General features: G+C 41.5%; 1 protein-coding gene across 2 annotated transcripts in view; it reads right to left on the reverse strand.

The window, feature by feature from the left end:
• ANO6 (anoctamin 6) overlaps positions 1-18,753 on the reverse strand; it is a 184,740-nt gene that overhangs the window by 10,233 nt on the left and 155,754 nt on the right. For both annotated transcript variants that reach the window (XM_035002827.1, XM_035002826.1), the window contains 5 exons: positions 17,692-17,917; positions 16,470-16,639; positions 16,167-16,264; positions 9,854-9,984; positions 3,034-3,239 (listed from right to left, as the gene is read on the reverse strand). In XM_035002827.1, coding sequence (XP_034858718.1) covers positions 3,034-3,239; positions 9,854-9,984; positions 16,167-16,264; positions 16,470-16,639; positions 17,692-17,917 — 831 coding nt within the window. The remainder of the gene's footprint in view (positions 1-3,033; positions 3,240-9,853; positions 9,985-16,166; positions 16,265-16,469; positions 16,640-17,691; positions 17,918-18,753) is intronic.

Raw genomic sequence — 18,753 nt, forward strand, 5'->3', positions numbered from 1 at the left:
GAATTTTCTCTAAAATTCTTTAATTTGGGCTTTAAACTCCCCAATATATGAAACTGGTTTGAAAGAGGGAGAAAGTAAGGAATATACTTTAACCCAAATTCTCTGCAAATAAACAAAGCTAAATGATTCATTTAAAACTGAAGCAGAAAGGCATGTTTTTGGCACATGATTTTTAAAAGTATTCATCTGAACATATGGTTTAGATGCAGTGTGACCATAAGCCAACAAACAAGATCTCAGGCAGAGCAAGAAAAACAACGAAGGGGGCTTTTCTATTGCAAAATTACTCCCCTTAGTAGAACCAGCTTTGTCATTTCCTCTGAAGTGAATGTGTGTGTGTGTGTGTGTGTTTGCCTGTCAGTGGTGGGGGGGTGGGTATAAGACAAGAATATTTTACTTTTCCCAGATTTCAGTAGTTTAACATTTCCTGTTATTTAACTATAGCTTTTTACAGAATCACCTGCAGATGTGCTCCAGGAAGCTATAAAAATTCCAACAAGGAAGAGAATTCTCTTGTCTTCTGACAAGATACTTATTCCTCCTGAATTGAGCTGTTTTGAGACGCACTGCAAGAGTGCAAGTAAATGCGGTGTGCTTTGCTTCCTGTGTTCTGAACACAATTTTCCATTTATATCAAATTAAAATCGGTCTTCAATGGCAGATACTGTGGCCTGAGACAACCACGTCAACTCAGCTCATGTATTGCACCAGCAGCTTTAAGATGAATGATTTCATACCAAACTCTTGCTTGATGTCCATTTTCATCCCTGGTGGCTATTCTCTTCTTCCCATAGTTGAAAGTTCTCCTATTATGGAAAGTTAGCCCTTTTTGTGTCCAGTAGATGGTAGAGGCATACATTAGGTATGTGAGGGAATGATATACGTTTCATTCTTACAGACACGTACACAAACATGCACAGGACCTGCAGCTTGGAAGCTGTATTAAATCCTAATAATATGGAAAGAAAGATTGTCCGTAGTTCAATCAATGATCTAAAAAGTAGTTTTCCTAGGGTATAATAAAACGACGCCTAAGTTAGAAGAAAAAACTACTGGATAAGAACCAGTAGCACCAGTTAGCAGGCATGCATGTGCCCATGTACACACCCACACCCCCCAGAGTAGCCCTAGAGACACGGCCAATACCCCATCTGTGCCAATGGAGTGGACCCATGCAGGGGATAGTAGGAGAAGGTGCCTCCCACAATCAAACCAGAGTGCTGAGGAATGGGGAGTAGGAGTCCTCTGAATTTTCTGGTTAGCTGGTCAAACAAAAACGCTTTTAGTTTCAAACCTTGTTGCTCAAATGTTCCTAAAGCACACAAGTCCATGTTCCTGCCTTGCTTGGGGTTATACAGCATATTGAATGTGACAGAGTCACTCTTTTATGATTGTAGAACTTGGAAAGGCCTCACTGTCCTATTTCTGCACGTCTTCATTCCGTAGCACAGGGGATGTTGAAGGTGTGGGCTACTTGGGTGAATGGAAAATGATATAAGCTAGCAGTTGTCTTTTGTGTGCAATTTGCAACTTTCTCCAAGAAGTAGGGATAGCATACAATTCAGATAAATTAAGGGTTCTTGGTGTGACAGCTGGGTTCCAGATAATTGGCTTTATTGTGTAGAACTATAACCACGGCTCAGTGACACATTGTAAAATTCTTGTGCCTTTAGTTTAGATACCTGTCAAAGTCTACACAGAGTCACTGAGACTGATGATGGGTGATGAAGATAATAACACAGCAGCAGCTAACACTGCATGAGGACCAGGCTCTGTGCATTCCATGCATTAACTCCCTGAAGTCCCTGGCTACCCTTTGTGGTATATAATATTCTTAAAATATGCGGTAAGGAACTATTCAATTTACAAATGATAAACTGAAGCTCTGAAGTGTTAAGGCCTGGCCCAAGGTCATGTAGCTTGGAAGCTGCAGCACTGAGAACTGGACCTTGGGTCTGACCGGTCTGCAGTGCCGACCTGGACCAGGAGCCTGACCCACAGGCACTGAATTCTCTTCTGTTTCCACAAGTGCTCATGGAAAAAGGCTGCGGATTAAGGGAAAGTGTGGCTTGACAAAGAAATTAAAACTGGGATGTCATGTTGGGGAATGTGACCTGAGTGTAAAATGGGCAATGAAATAAGGGAGGAAATAGCCCTAGTTGTAAGGATATTTCTAGGGAAGGTGGTCATTCCCCCATTGGGCTGGTATGGAACTTATTCTCCCTGAGAGCTCCTTGTTGGCCTGTGTTTATAAAGCGGGAGAGAGAGGGAGAGAGGGGGAAGGAGGAAGGGGGAGGTAACTGTTCAGATTGGTCCAAAGTCTATACAGGTTGTAAAGGACTATGTTCTGTTCCCTCAAGCTGGGACACATGTAGGGTATGAGGCTGCTTAGCTAATGACCAGCGAGTGGCTAGCAAAGGCCAAGGGGTGGGGTGGAGAAGAGAGATGGAACCCACCCTAAAGCCCCCCTCCTTGAAGAACCTCTGCCCTAGGAGACAAGGAAAGTAACACATGAATGGAACGCAAAGTGCTTATACATACTTCAACATCAAATAGTTAATATTTTAAGTTGATAGTTTGGAATAGATGATAAAATATGGTAGAATGATAGTTCTTATTTTAGGGTCCTCCAACTATAAGTGGACAGATTTCTATCTCTGTTACAAAAGCACTACTGGATAACTCCTTTGATACTCCTTTGAGGATTAAGAGAGTTGGTACTTACTGTTATTACTATTACCATGTTTCTATTGAATAAGAACTTTAGCAAATGAATAATAGTATAATGGTCACTGTTAGCAACTGCTCCCGTAAGAGGTCTTGACTTTGTAAGTCGCGAATAAGAATACAAACCGTTAAGAACATTAAAAAATAACAATCACAGTTATAACAACTGTTTTTATATGACAAATAGTATTGGCATCTCCCTCCCATTAAAAAAAAAATAGCAAACATCTGATTCTTTAGGTAGCAAAACTAATGCATTTTTGGATTTTTCAATCTAAAATCCCTGTGAAACCTAGGTTTACTCACATTGGTCACCACAGCCAGAATTGCTATTCCTTGCATGATGGGCTGCCATGCTCCGATGTCTTGGGCTTTTTCAGGAACCATGCGTCTATACTGGGTAGTCATTTTCCATGCGTCCACTCTTATTTCCAATATATTGTTCACCAGAGCCAACAGAGGGGCCAGTGGAAAAGAGGCCACAAATAAGGTGACGAACCCAAACTGAATAACTGCCAATGGAATGGACACACATCATGGAGTGGCAGGTGGATGGAAGGACAACATATTTTCCTTTACTCTTATAAAGAAAAAGGCAAACAACAAACTAAATCCCAAAGAGAAAAGACACCCATGGTAATAACAATGTTCAACAGTGAAAGAACCCAAACAGAAGACAAATGTGAAGTCTCTGGAAAGAAGACTAGTTATAGCTGGTTTCTTTCATATGTATACACTTAGTAGGAATAATATATTTAAAATCTTTAATCAGTTATTTGCTGGCAGTAAAGTTGGGACACTTTGTATTATTCATTCTCTGTTGAAAGAATGTTGCAAGATGATTCGTGATTTAGGGCTAAAAAGAACAGGAATATTGTGGAAGCATCTAACAAGTTAAAAAGAAATAAGAAATGGACTTTTGGGAAGGCTATGTTTAGAGAATGTTAGAGGAAATATGCCGGAAACAGGGAAATGAACAAGCTCCCCTGAGTCTGCAAATGCAATGCAGTACATTCATGAAGAGAATTTGAATCACAGATATGTAGGTGATGAAAGTGGCCTAATAAGGCAAAATATACTTCTTTAGGAATTTTTATCTTGAAGTTGTTGCAGTCTATGTGGTCACAGTAAGTAAAATTTCAAGTGATGGCTTAGAAGTTCTTTTCTTCCTCGTCTGTAATTTATACGGTGTCACTACAGACAGGACATCAGAGATTTGGGGCAAGCTGTACCATAGAGGGGGTAAAGGTTAGAAATGAGATGGCCAGAGATCTAAAAGAAACCTTTCAAGTAAACTAGTACAGATATGGAACTAAGGCTGTGAATAAAAGGAAGCTTTACAGCCCCTTTACACCTATAGCTCAGAAAAGGGGCAGGGACCAATCTGGCCAGGAAGGGCAAGACTATGGAGGGGTATGTAGGTAGAAGGAACTGGCATGCGCCTCTGGTCTGAGAGACCAGGGTGTGTTGTAGAAGAAGAAGAGAGAGGGCTGGAAAGATCTGGCAGGTCCACAGGCCAGGCAGGAGCCATCATCTTCGGGGAAGACAGGCAAGGACCAGAGCGGGTGATGTCCTAGATATTGACACCAGAGCTTGGTGCTATGCTGCTGACTGTGTCTATGTACCACCTACCCCTACAGGAACTCCTCTGCCTGCAGCGCCCAGGCAAGAACAGAAACGTGTGGAGGGGGTGCAGTCAACTGTGGTATACTGGCAAGCGCGTAGCCTAATGAAAGGGACTACTCCCAGTTGCCACGTTGGAATGAGGGTCCAGTGTCGCCAGATCTCCTCGTTATTCAAGAGAAGCCAGAAATTAGGACTATCCTGGCAATTAACCGAGTTAAATATCTCAAACAGAAAAGATGCCATTTAAAATAACAATAGAAGCTCAGACTACTTAGGAAAAAATTAGTGAGAAATGTTAACACTGATATGATAACGGACTTAAAAAATAAAAACAAATAATGAAAAATGAATGGATGGTAGGATGTACCATACTCTTAATTGGGTTGACTCAAGCTGGGGGACTTACCAATTTTTTTCTCCAAAATAGAATTTTGAATTCTAAGGCAAATTTAGTTAATAATCCCCAATAGATTTTTTTTTTAAAGCTGAAAAGTGATGCTGAAGTTTTTCAAGAAATCTACACAACTAAACAAGTAAAATAACAAAGAGGGATGCTTGAACTGACAGTACGAGAGACATTCTGAAAAAGGCTAAGATGGGCCAGATCCAAGAGATGCTACTGTATGTTATTACGCAATGGCAACTCAAACAGTTTAGAGCTAGTGCATTCATTGTATGAATTAGAACAGATGCAGATATTCATGGGATTTTACTATATTATAAAAAGAGATACTTCAAATCAGTGGATTCAAGTATTAGAGCAATTAGCACATCACTGGAAAGACCTATGGAGTCCTCACTTCTAACACCAATATAAATTACAGATGGATTAATTTAAAAATAATGCACCAGAAAAACCAACATGGTATCTAATCTGTTTTGATGTTCAAGCGAGAAGAACCTTCTAAACTTCTGAAATGAAGAACAACAACAAAAAAGACCTATGGATTCCGCAAGGCAAGAAACACACTGTAGAAACACAAATAATCCTTGCCTAAAATGTTTTCATGACCCTGTATTACTCTCTAACACGCTCTGCTTTCTTCTTCACTTTGCAGTCAAGTTTTCGAAGAAGTAGCTAAACTGTTTCTCAACCACTCCTTCCTTTCTCCGAGCCCGACCTCCTGCCTCAGCCCTCACTACACTCACTTTGTGGTGACTGCCTATTCCTAAGCCAGCGTACATTGTCAGTCCTTATTTGCTGGATTACTAGGCTGCTTTTGATACGGCCAAATGTTTCCCTCTCAGTGGAATGCTTTTCCCCCTTGATTTTTTTTTCTTAAAGATTTTATTTATTTATTTGAGAGAGAGAATGAGATAGAGCATGAGAGGGGGGAGAGTCAGAGGGAGAAGCAGACTCCCCACTGAGCAGGGAACCCGATGTGGGACTCGATCCAGGGACTCCAGGATCATGACCTGAGCCGAAGGCAGTCACCTAACCAACTGAGCCACCCAGGTGCCCCCCCCCATCCATTTACCCTTTAAATGCCCCCTTTCCTCGGGGGCCTCATCAATTCTGTGCCTGGCATGCTGCATCACTCCCATGGCCTCACCTGCAGCTCCTCTGAGCTCCTGGTGGATCCAACTTTCTAATGGATATTTCTATGGATAGGTCTCACAGACCTCCTCACACTCAAAAATATCCAATGCCTAACCATTTTCTTGAAACCAGCTCTTCTCCTCATATTCAAGCTCCTGGAAATTATCTCAACAATTCTATTCCTCACCTGCTATACTAGTCCTCTCTTTAACACGTATCATATCTGTCTCCCTGATCTCTATTCCTATTCCTACTGCCTCTATTTAGGTGTGGGGATTACCCAATTGCGTAGGTTACCTGGTGTAACCTCCCAAAATATCCTTTTCCTTCCAAATATCTTCCATTCTGCAGCAGAATGATCTGATCTTTTTCAACATAAACATTATATAATTCTCTTGCTTACAAATGTTCCAGTGGGTAAGGATAAGTTCATTAAGGATAGGTTCTAGGGACTCCTGGGTGGCTCAGTCAGTTAAGCGTCTGCCTTCAGCTCAGGTCATGATCCCAGAGTCCTGGGAACAAGTCCTGCATCAGGCTCCGTGCTCAGCAGGGAGCCTGCTTCTCCCTCTCCCTCTGCCTGCCGTTCCCCCTGCTTGTGTGTGTGCATGCTCTCTCTCTCTCTCTGACACATAAATAAAATCTTAAAAAAAATAAGTTCTAGTCCCCTGGCTAAGCACACAAGACCCATTATGACATGGCCCTTGCTTACCTGATATTCCCACCTTTGGATCCTTTGTTCTCACCATACTTTGTTTACTTGCCACTCTTTGAACTGGCCAAGCTGTTACAGGCCCTGATACTTTTAAATGGGTCTACCTCTCTGCATGAAATGTCTATTCCCTTTACCATACTTTAGGTAGACAGCTTCCACCCATCCTTCAAAATCCAGTTCAAATATCAGCTGCTCTAGGAAGTCTGATCTTCATTCACCTTCTTAACAATCTGCCAGGTATTACCACCCCTCCCTTGGCTCTGTGAGGGCAGGCACCCTGTCTTCCTTATGTTGGTATCACCACCAATCGATACAGTATTTGGCATTCCAGGTGCTCCAAAAAGGTTTATTGGATGAATGAATGAATGAGTAAAGAGAGAGGAGGCCTGCAAAGATGAGTAAATATCAATGTAGGTGGTGGGCAGAAACAGTAGAGGTGAGGGAGTGGGGGAAGACAGGCCTGAGTCCTGCAGAGTGTAAGGGGTGCTTAGCTGGGGTTAGCACTGGAGAGACAGGAAAGGGGTGGGCATGAGAAGATGCTGAAGAAGTGTTGATATTAATTATAGTAAATTAAATGGAGAAAATAATAGATGAGGGTCATTGTTTTACTAGGTCTTTTTAAAACTTGGAGATGGAGGACAGTGAGGTCAAGTTAGGAAGGGTCGAAGAGGCAGGGACAGAGAAAAACAGGGCCCACTCCATCACTTTACTGCATTTAATTTGTGGCACCTGCCCCCTGGGAAGCCATCACTAAGTTCTCAAGAGACTGGTCATGCTGTGTCATGCTAGAAGCACAAAATGCTATCTTATGGCTTCCAGATTTTAGTCTGACAGGCTCTTTCTCTATAACCTGTGTCTGAATTCTCAGAAGTTAGGAACATTCTGAATTCTCAGAAGTTAGGAACATACACTTGGGGAGGCAATTTTGGTTAACACACCAGGGTTACTTTAATAATCTCCAAGGATGGTGGATATAAATAAATAAAGTAGAAATTTCACTCAAAAATAAAACCCCAAAAACATGCCATAAAGAACTTCACTGGGATGGTGGGGGCAATGTTAATGTAAACTCAACTAACAGCTGTATGTGTGTGTTGAAACTCCAAGCTTAGGTCACTTAAATATTATGAGTATGAGGTCCAGACAGTGGTGCTCCAGCTGAGGGCTGAAAGATGCAAAGGTCCTGGTAGCCACCTTGGGGGGAATCAGTCTAGCCAGGAGGACAGGAATGCACACAGCCAGATGCCATCAAGGCAGGAATTAAGCGCTGTTAATGCCTAGAGAAAAGAGCAGCAAATCTGTGTGAAAAGTTGAGGGTTACTGCTGAGGCTTGACAGGTGTTCCTCAGGTAGAGAAGCAGGGAAGGGTGTTTCAGGCAGAGGGGAACAGAGCTGGTGGCTGGGTATGAGGCTCCAGGGTTATATGCCGGAAGATGGTTCCCTTCAGCAGGTAGGAGGCATAATTAAAACGGTAGATGGCGGTGTCATTCATGAATATGGGGGGAAAACCAGAAGGAGGGAGTTGTGGTGATGAGACCATCACTGGAGGCACTCTATATTTATTTTAGAGGAACAAAAATAATTCAAAAGGCACTTGGCAATTCTATCTCCCAAAAAGTAAAATAACAAAAAGTAGATTTCGCTCTGGTGTTGAATACAGATCAGAAACAGATTAATTTTTCTAATTCATTAGGTATTAGATAGTAGGAAAACAATGTAATAATCTAAAAAAATATCTGTAACAGTTGTTATTCCATCCTTTCTTGTAGGAGTTATTTTGTTGGTAATTATTTTAATGAGACTATGAAATTCTAAAAGTCATACCAACTTCTCCCCAAAGCACAACCTTTTCCTATAACTTCTTCTCGCAACACTATTTATTTGACTAGTCAACTACAGAAAAATAACTTTCTCCAAGGTATATTTTTGGTACTAAAATAACAAATGATATTCTGCCCCAGAATGTTGTTATTAATGCTGATAATAGTTCCAATAAGAAATATTTACAGTTATGACTCATTTTGGAATCAGAGGTAATTGTCTTGCAGTCCTTTTGAAAATAAACAGAATAAATAAATAAATATAGCTTCTACATTATGTACTGAAGCTATACCCTTAGTCGAACCTGGTCATGAAACATAACAAAAGCAAAAATGAAATTCAAATCAAACTCCAGGCTGCAAAGTGTTGTTGACTGAAGAAGCTACAAGATGAACCTTTCACTCACTGAAGGAAGCAGATGTGTTTCCATGTATAATGTATATTTTTAAAAGCAATTATTTTATATACAGAACGTGATTTAATGAAACCATCCTCTATCTGCAGACTTGTAAACAGGAACCACAAAGAGGTATCTTTGCAAACACAAAAACTCCTCTGCATAAAAGCAAGGCCTGTCAACCAAAATGTGTGTTTCCTATTCTCCTAAGCTTAAAAAAATTGTAACAGTGCCATGGTTAGCTGAAAGAGCACAGATACAAAACGAGTAAATAGTAAGCCTTCTATTAGATACAAGTGTGTCATGCATAATAGAAAAGACAGTGTTTCCTCTGGAAATGTTTTGAGAGGTGTCCATTTAAAGGCACCCAAGAGCTCAGAACCAAGTCCAACGGAAGAGAAACAGAGCCCAAGCAAATACTGCACAAACGGACAAAGGCATTCAAGAAAGAAGGGACCTGTCCTAAATCTTAATTCCAAACCAGCAAAATGTGAGTTCTAAATTCAAGCCAGTGATTAGCCATGAGGTCACTCAAGCAACCATGCAAAAATGATGGGCCAGGAGAAAGAGATACACTGTCAAAAGCAGGTGGGAGGTGTGAAAGGGGAAGCCTGTGATCTTTCCTGCCTCGAAACAGCATGCTCCTACAGGCTCTCGGTCCAGGCTGGATCAAATGACTCATTCAGAAGTGTATCTGCCAACAGCTGTGCCGGTGTGGATTCCAGCCCAAGCTGAATCACCTCTAATAATAGTTCTGAGTTCATTCTCAGACAGCCTGGGTAGAGTGCACTTAGAATGGTGAGGATGTGCCTCAGTGAATATTCCGTTTCACTGCTGAGTAATAAACCTTTAGCTCTGTACAACAACTGACAAAGATACACACAGTCACCTTATTTGAAAGCCTGATTGTGTCATTTTATCTAGTGGAGAAAAGCACATCTTTCTTCATTTCAATATGCCAGGTAATTATTTGGGATCTAAAACATGTTCCAATATAATTTATGTCACCTAAAACTTCACTAAGGACTTACTCATTTCAAGATATTCATAAAACAATCCCAGTTTGCCCATGAGCTGCAGGTGGTAGTCTTGTTCCCATCGCGGGGTTATTTTTTCTGTTCTGGAAACTGTGCGACATCGTCCAATTAGGTTCTTGACCCAGCTGCCAAAAAGATCAAACTATAAATTAGAACATTATCAAATTATTTTGCAGATATCTCAAACTAAACAATCTTCCCAAGAAATTAATTGCTTGTTTTCATGCTAAATTTCTCTTTATTTCTGCCTCCCTACCCAAATATTTTGAAAAACTATTATTACCAGGTTTTTATTACTTAATACCAGGTTTTGTTAAAATTGTAACTGCTACCGTTTTTTCGCCCAGCTCCTTTTCATATGGCAGTTAGTTTTTAGAAATAGTTTCTCTCATTTGATTAACTTTAGTCTCACCCCCTGCACCCCGCCCCATTGGGCTGCTATTATCCAAAATGGTCTTTCCAGTATGAAATCGCCAGAGAAAATGGAATACAGACAGACATGGTATGTGAGCTGGTGATCATGCCATGGAGAAGAATGAGGCAGAGCAAGGAATGGAGATTGTTTGTGTTTGTGGTAGGGGGAGAAGGGTGGTGGCAGGGAAGGGCTCAGGAGGAGTGACATTTGAATACAAATATGAAGGAGGCAGGAGAGAGAGAGACTACTGAGCCCCAGGGGCAGGAGCACCGCAGGGAGCCTGGTGTGGTCCCGGGCTAGAAGGAAACCACTCTGGTAGTTTTGAGCAGTGGGGAGCCTAAGAGAGACCACTGTGAGGATTTGGGCATTTTTTACTCTGGGGGAAGCAGCGAGCCATTAAAGGTTTCTGAGAGAATGGGGAAATGGGGATATATTTTCATTTTAGATGAAACAGGTCCAAGACCCTATTTTAAGCTGAATAAGTCAAGAACCCGAGTAGTGAAAATGCCCAGCGCTCTGCTCTATCGGACACTGGCCCCACAGAATCGTCTGTTGTCTCTTACATTATTTTCTTTCTCAATGCCTCCCCATAAATGTGCCCCCTCCCCCCCCCACAGCCTTTTATGGCAATTTTCCCTGAAAAGAAATTGAAGTTGGCAGTGAAACGAAGTGTGCACCTGTAGGCGAAAGAACCGTTGTCCCCTCAGGCAACAGCTAGCTTGTGGTTTCCTTGTGGAACTCCTCATAAGAGGCACAACAGCAGCAAACAACTTCAAATACAAACATCTGGGCTAAGCTTCGGACGATTCAAGAACATGCTTGTACAGATTTTCAAATTCGGATAATGAGAAGCTTCACCCTCCCGTAAAGACAGCTCTCGAGGTTGCAGACGCACACGCTCAGGTGCCGCACACGCACCCCCGGCCGGAGAGATGACGAATTACAAATAGCCTGTCATGCTAAGTGTCCTGCTGGTCTCTGTGGTAACTTTACTGACCACTCCCCAAGGTGCACGACGGGGAGACTGCTCTACAACAGAACATGCCCCTGGCTTCACAATCTTGCCCACTTCTTTCTCTTCTGTGACATTAGGGACACAGCAGGAGGCTGTGGGAAGTGGAGGGGACACGGCCTCAGACACCCCCGAATCCGAATCCACACTCCATTGCTTACACTCTGACTTGCGTCAAATTCAATAAAGTCAGGTGATAAAGCCTATACTGCCCAGGGTTTCTGTCAGGATTAAATGATTCAGAACAGATAAAGTATTTAGCACATTTTCCAACACATCAAAACCCCCTTCACAGGATTTTCTTTTGACCAATACAGACTAACTGGCTGAGGCTGACGGTGAACACGGCCTCCGTGACTTGGAATCTTGGCTTGGGGACACCCAATGCTGTCTTGATGGGTGGATCTCACTTCAGCACTTAGAATGATCCGGAATGCTTGTTGCTAGTGTTACTTCCTGTGCCCCAACCCAAAGCTCTGTAATCAGTCAAGTCTAAGGCAAGGCTGGAACTTGACGGGGGCCCTGTGACCCAGGGAGCATCATCCATCACCCTTCATGACAACCAAACATGAGACTTCCGGTTTCTACTGTTCTGTTTTGTTGCTCTGCCTCACACTTCCAGCCTCAGCCTCTGGACAGAATCCTCATGGCCCACAGAGGCATTCTTTTACTCTCAGGGCTCCAAATCCATTACAATTTGGACTGAGGATGAAACTTCTGTCCTGGCAACCACTTGCATGACCAGCTCATCTAGCGCTTCCTTCTGGTACTGTCCTGCCTTCCCTCGGCCGTAATAGGTCGTATTAGAAGTCTTTCTGACTAGCTTTCTTTTCTGAGCTACAGACTCTGAGCCTCTTGTTCAGTCTTCCTGAGCTGAACCACTTATCTGCAGTAGGAAATCTTGGGCTGTCATCCATTCATCACTGTCCTCGGTCTCTTGGGTTTTCTAGTGGGTTATGCATCTAGTGCAGAGATACCAATCTTGACTGCACATGAGAATCACCTAGAGAACTTTTTAAAAATTCAGATACCAGATACCCCTGGCCACGGTTGGAAGCTTCCTCCCTCTAGCAGGGGTTACAAAATAGGCTTTTTAGGAACTTACCATGCCTACTCGCAATAACAGAAGAGTACTGTAAAAAGTTACCTTTCCCTAAGTCCTTATTATGTGTAAAGCATGGTATAAAACACTTTATACCTCATTTTCTCTTTGTTTCTTCATTATCATATGTAATCCACATGCTACAGATAATCACCATTTCTATTTAAGGATATTCCACAGTATTCCCACTTGCTAATTTTGAATACAAGCATCCTTCACTATCTGAATCTATTTTACTGTTCCTGAAAGTAAAGGGTCAGTGTGGATAGTGAGGGATAGCTGTATTTAGGGTTCTCTTATTGTATGTCTTTGGTTCATCCTCTAGCTAAATCAGGTCTTGAGAAGGGACATTTTCTCTAATAGTTCGCTTTAAGTAGTGCATACCCATTGTGAAAAATACAGAAAACATATAATGGATTACAATTACAGCCATCCATTATCTAAATACCAAAGAACAATGCTATTGGTACTTTGGATATTCGACTATAATTATGTTCCTTAACATTTTATCATAAAAACCTCCAGAGTGATTGGCTCCATGCAGCAATTGTATTAGCCTTTTGTCAAGCACAGAATAAAATTCCTGGGAATGCCTCAAATATCAAAATACTAAGTGAGGCTGGGATGGACAAAGGGCTCTGAGCTTGTTCTCTGGGTCCAACAAACAATTGTGTTACTTTGCTGATGTTATGTATTTGAAGCCTATGGCTCACTCATTCACTCGACTGGTGCTGGGGAGTGTCTGCTAAATCCTAGGTACTGATTTAGGGGAGGAGGGAAGGAGGAGGGTACAGGAAGTCTGGAGCCCACAAAGAAGGGTGATAGGAAAAAAAAATCGTTATATATATTGGGAGGAAAGACTTTTAAAAGATGGGTTTTTTTTATTTCAAAATTAAAGTTGTTTGGGTTTCTGGCTCCCCCAAAGGGAACCGGGGTCACAGTGCGAGAGGTGCTTCTTCATTCACTCCAGGAATCGACACTGAGGATCTCAAGTGGGGTGGGGGTGGAAGGCGGCAAGCTTATGGTGACATTCATTTCATTATGTTCCTTCTGACATATTTAAATGGTGTGAAAACAGCTACTGACTTACACGGCTTTTCTCTCCCCTCCTGTGTATTTTTGGGGTGGGGGCAGTTTTGGGAAGCAAGAGTAATTGCTCTTTCACTTTGTGTGGAAACAGTGAGAAGGAAAGTGGCACCTAGCACAATGAAGAGTGATGAGAAGAGCCCGAGTCACTCTCTAAAGTGGCTAAAATTTAGCATTCCCAGTTTTCAGACAAGGGGAAGACAATTCAAAATGTACTGCCCCTAAGTATTTTAGGCCAGGGGTAGAAACAGCTAAACAAAAAGCTTAGCTTACTAAAATTTTGCAACAATGGCCTCACTTGAAGTGCAAGTATAAACAGACCATGGATACTATATACATCCTTTATTTTTAAATATTTCATGTGAACAAGTTTCATTTCATACGAATTTCTCAGTACCAGTTTAAGAAATATACGTTCCCCCCCCCACCAACAGCCACTATTTTTTTAAAATCAGAAAATAGCTTACTGACAACCAATTAGTCATCAAAATTTAGTTTAAATAACTAGCCTAGTAGTTAGTTTTTCTGAAGAAAGTAGGCTAGTTAGTTTAATAACTAGCCTAATCTGAGTTAAGCCTTTCCTCTATTTGATATATTTATTTTCATATCCAGTATTTGTGCATGACCTACTTCTACTCATTTGGAAAAATCTGAATATGAACTCAGTGAAGGTAAGGGTTGTTTACTGCCTAGTAAGGCCCCAAAACATTAATTTTACAGCTAAGATCAGAATCCATTTTTTTATGAGGTGGGGAGAGGGGAGGAGAGAGCTGGTGGGGGAGAGGAGTGTCTGTTTAGAGACAGACCCTGATAGTTTACATTGAAGGTGGAAGATAAAGCCTGGTGAAGAAACATGGAAGGGCACATGGAAACCCGGAGGTTTCTGCTCTATAAAGACAGGGGGGAAGAAAAAGAGGTTAAATAGTCCACAGAAAGAATGAACAGGAACTTGATAACAGGGAAGAGAGAGGAGAAGTTAGGGGAAGGAGGAGAAAGAAAGAGAGAGGGGAAGACAGGCAGCAGAGTCTGGACCCTACAAAGAAGGGTGATAGGAAAAAAAAAAAATCCAGTTATATATAGTGGGAGGAAAGACTTTTAAAAGATGGGGGTTTTTCATTTCAAAATTAAAGTTGTTTGGGTTTCTGGCTCCATGTCCCAAATGTCAGTAAAGGCTGCTTGTGTGAGTGGTTTTGGAGGACACTGAGGAGAGGGGCCACAACTGGCATTTGGGTTGGCATAAGCAGAAAGTATAGATGTGGGAGGCAAGACAGAAGAGACGTCAAAAGTTTTGTGAGAACAGAAACTCAGAACCAGAAATTATCTTGACAAGGTATGTGGGGTAGTCAGAAAAATGGTCCCCCAACAGATATCCACGTCCCACTCCCCAGAACATATGAATATGTTACGTTACATGGTAAGGCAGAATTAAGATTGCAAATCAGCTGACATTAAGATAGATTTTCCTGGATCATCCAGGTGGGCCCAATGTAGTCACCAGGATCAATCAAAGGGGGAGGGAGAAGAAGGAAGAGAGCTAGGGGGATGGGCCTACAGAAGTCAGACACACAGAGCCACACCGCTGGCTTTGAGATGAGAAAAGAAGCCATAAACCAAGGAATGTGGACAGCTCCTAGAAGCTAGAAAAGGCAAAGAAACAGATTCATCTTAGAGGCTTCTGAAAGGGATATGGCCCCTGCCAACACCTTGACTTTAGCCCACTGAAACCTGTGTCAGACTTGTGACTTCTAGAACTGTAAGATATTGAATCTGTTTTGTGTTTTTTTTTTTTTTTCCATTGTCTTCCCATTACCATTAGGTTGGTGGTAATCTGTTCGGCAGCAATAAAAAAGGAATATAATAAGCCCCCTGAAAATGTGCAGAAATTGAGATAGCACTGGACTATTCACTTTGATATAGGATAGGGCTTAAGTGAAGATTTAAAAGGACAGTGTGACCTTGGCTAACATGTGATGCTCTCATTTCTTAGGGAAAGAACAGGAAGTCAAAACATTTGTCGTTATTATTTTAGATGATTATCTCTTAAAACATTATGTAATCTTGTGCCTTAGGACCACAAGAGAACTCCTGTTGAAAGCACATGGATTTGGAGTCCTGGGATCTTGGATTTGAATCCCACAGTAGCCTCTTATGGATAGTGAGAACATGGGTAAGTCATTTAACCACTTTAAGCCACAGAATCTTCATTTGTATAAGGGGGATAAAAATAAGGACTGTCTGAAAGATTAAATGAGAGAGATCTATCAAGCACTTAATACAGTGACTGGCACATACTAGGAACTCAACAAATTACTACTGTTGATTTTTAAAGCATACTATAAGGGAGGAGAAAGTCATGAGAAGTTGGAGAAATACTTAGTTCACAGCCCCAACAAAGGTCATCTCTCCAAGAACTAGAATCAGTTTGCTACCAACAATGGGCTAACAGGCATAAACTGTAGCAGATGGGGATTTAAGTTAAATATAAAATTTTTTTCTTTGTAACATAATTATTAAACACTGGATATATTTACACCTTTGGTTGGACCATCTTGTCTGGAGACCTTTAATGAATAGAGTTTACTCTATTTTAGAGGGGGGCATGCAGCTGTGTGAACACACAGGCAAATGATTTGGATGGGTGGGCTGTTCTCTCCCCAGTCATAGCCCCAAGATCACACAACTTCATACTCACGGAAGTAACACCTCTTGTATGTTATTCCAGATTGCTTTGCCTCCCATGATTATCGTCAGCTGTGTTGTCAGTTCAAGGAGACAGCCACCTGGGTCACACTGGAATATTACAAAGAAAATCCCATTTAAATTCTAGATGGGTCTAACATGAAATTGAGTCATTAATTTTACTTTTTGCTGATATTTATTCTGTTGAGGTGAAGAGAATCTCAAGAATATACAGTGAAGAAACTCTTCATTGGGCACCCGGGAGAAAACATGAAGCAGCTTAAATTGTCAAGAGAACCCAATTCTAAGTTCATACCTCTTCATTTCTGTATTTTCCCAGCCAATAGACTGGGTCTCCCGGATAACCTACAAATTTGCCCTTAAAGAATGCGATGTAGAAGCATGAAGAATAGTAGTTGACAAACTGGAATAAGAACATCTTCATGGTCAGGCTGTTCTCATAATCAGTCTGGGTCCTTGGGAGTTCTGTAGTTAAATAAAGGTAAGATTTTAAAATTGTGAACAGCTTTGAGACCCTAATCAAAGACACTGATACATGAGTTAACATGTTTTTTAAAAAATACAATTCACACTGTTTCCGTTTAAGCTGTTTTGAATTCCTTAATATAGCTACTGTGTTAATTCCAAGTTTACACATTGTTATGAGTCCTCCTTCCCCCTTCCGCCAAGAATACAATATCCCATATGGCAAAAATATTCAAGGATTCCTTAAAATTTACAAGTCCAGTGTTATCAAATGGACAAGGCTGTGCTCTCTCAGGTCTAAGTGGACAAAAAAATTATTTTTGAACAGCCTGCTAAATGATACTCTCTTGTCTTCCTGAATTGCAACAAGGTAGGACTGTTGAAACAAACAAAACAAGGGAGAACTAGTTATAAGCATTTGGAGAAGACAAAACAGGTCATCCTTCTAGTTTAGAATTTAAATCAGTCTGATCATTTTCAGAAGATGACCGCTGAGCAGACCATTCGGACAATGACCCAGGCATATGCAGCATGTGGGGAGTGCTTAACTCTGACCACTAAGCAGCTGCCTGGGATACAAGCCAGGGAGAGAGAAACATTTATTACAAAAGCGGGAGCTGATGAGAACAGAGCTATATTAATATGAACAGCATGGGGGGAAGCCACGCGACAGTGTGATTACTTGTCCTCTCAGCAAAAGAGGAGCATATTTGCCACTGGAACCATGACCCTATTCCACTTATTTGCAATAAAGAGACTATTTACTTTCAACAATAGGGTACGTGATCTAACGTAATTGAAAATATTATTCAGCGCTGATCTGTTTACACAGAGCTTGGACATTATAATGATTGTCTTTGCTTTGTCCCTTTTGCTAATGCAAAGCTGTAGATAATTCATGTCCCACACAGGTTCGATAAAATATGTTTACACTTGAAATTTTCTAAAATTTGTAACATACTGAAATTGAAATGCCTAAGAGACACAGACTCTCTTTTTCACCAGGTTCTAAAAATGTCTTACAAATGACCTAAGCTATAATAGGACCTTACCAAAATTTGTTATCATGATGGCTACTTTTTCATATATGATGTTCAGAATCATGATGATGACAAAGCTGATGAGGGAAGCTGTGATAGACGTGGCTGTCTGTGGAGTCAGGTACTTCTGGATTGAGTCTGTCCCATTTAAGGTCTCGGGAAGTTTGGTAGAAAACACAATGAACACTGAGAGCCTGTAGACAATGATCCCGATAACGGAAGCAATGATCAATAGGATCTGGAAGCACAATAAACACAGCAATATGAGCTTCACGAGTAGTATTTTTACATTTTAAAATGCACCCCTCTGTGTGAATGGACAAGGTGCATGTGTGAAGTGACAGGACTCACACAGCTGCCATGAGACAGGTGGAAATTGGTCATGTTAAATTTCAAAAAGGGAAAGGAATGATGGAGGTCAGAAGAGAGTGTATCCACTGAGGGAAAATGTTAGCAATGGGAGAAACTGCATAGGGAGGGAAGAGTACATGGGAAGCCTGTACTTTCTGTGCAGTTTGGCTGCAAACCCTAACCTGCTCTAAAAAAGATTAAAAAAAAAAAAAAGAACGTATCTTCAGATGAGGAAAAAGCAGAATAGCAGAACTCGTGAAAACATCTTTCCTACAATTACGGCATTCTGTAGGGTATGCATTAAAGTTTTTGCTTAGTTATCATCCATTAAGGGGACATGTTTCCTTCCAACAGAGAACCTAGCACTGGTTCAAGGGTCAGTAGAACCAGTAAGTGCTAGCTTCTATCTTAGTCACCTGCACAAGGTGAGATTCTGAACAGGACCAGGGAGGCTGCAGACGTGCCCGGAGGGAATTTGGAGAGGACAGCAGTTATCGGCTGATGAAAGCTTCACACACTTCTCACCCTTAGATCTTAAGATCTTAAGATCACCCTTAGATCTTAAGATCTGAAACGGGCAGTGATTCATACCTGCATGTGCACAAGATTCATTTCACTAATCTGTTGTATTTTTGCCGGCACAGACCCCATGTCAGTAGGGGAGGGTGGCGGAGGGGGGGGGGGCGCATCTGAAGCCCAGTTTGTACGTAGGTGGTAGGATGT

The sequence above is a fragment of the Mirounga leonina genome, unplaced genomic scaffold (genome assembly GCF_011800145.1).
Source record: "Mirounga leonina isolate KUSES-001 unplaced genomic scaffold, KU_Mleo_1.0 Mir_126, whole genome shotgun sequence".
Lineage (NCBI taxonomy): Eukaryota > Metazoa > Chordata > Mammalia > Carnivora > Phocidae > Mirounga > Mirounga leonina.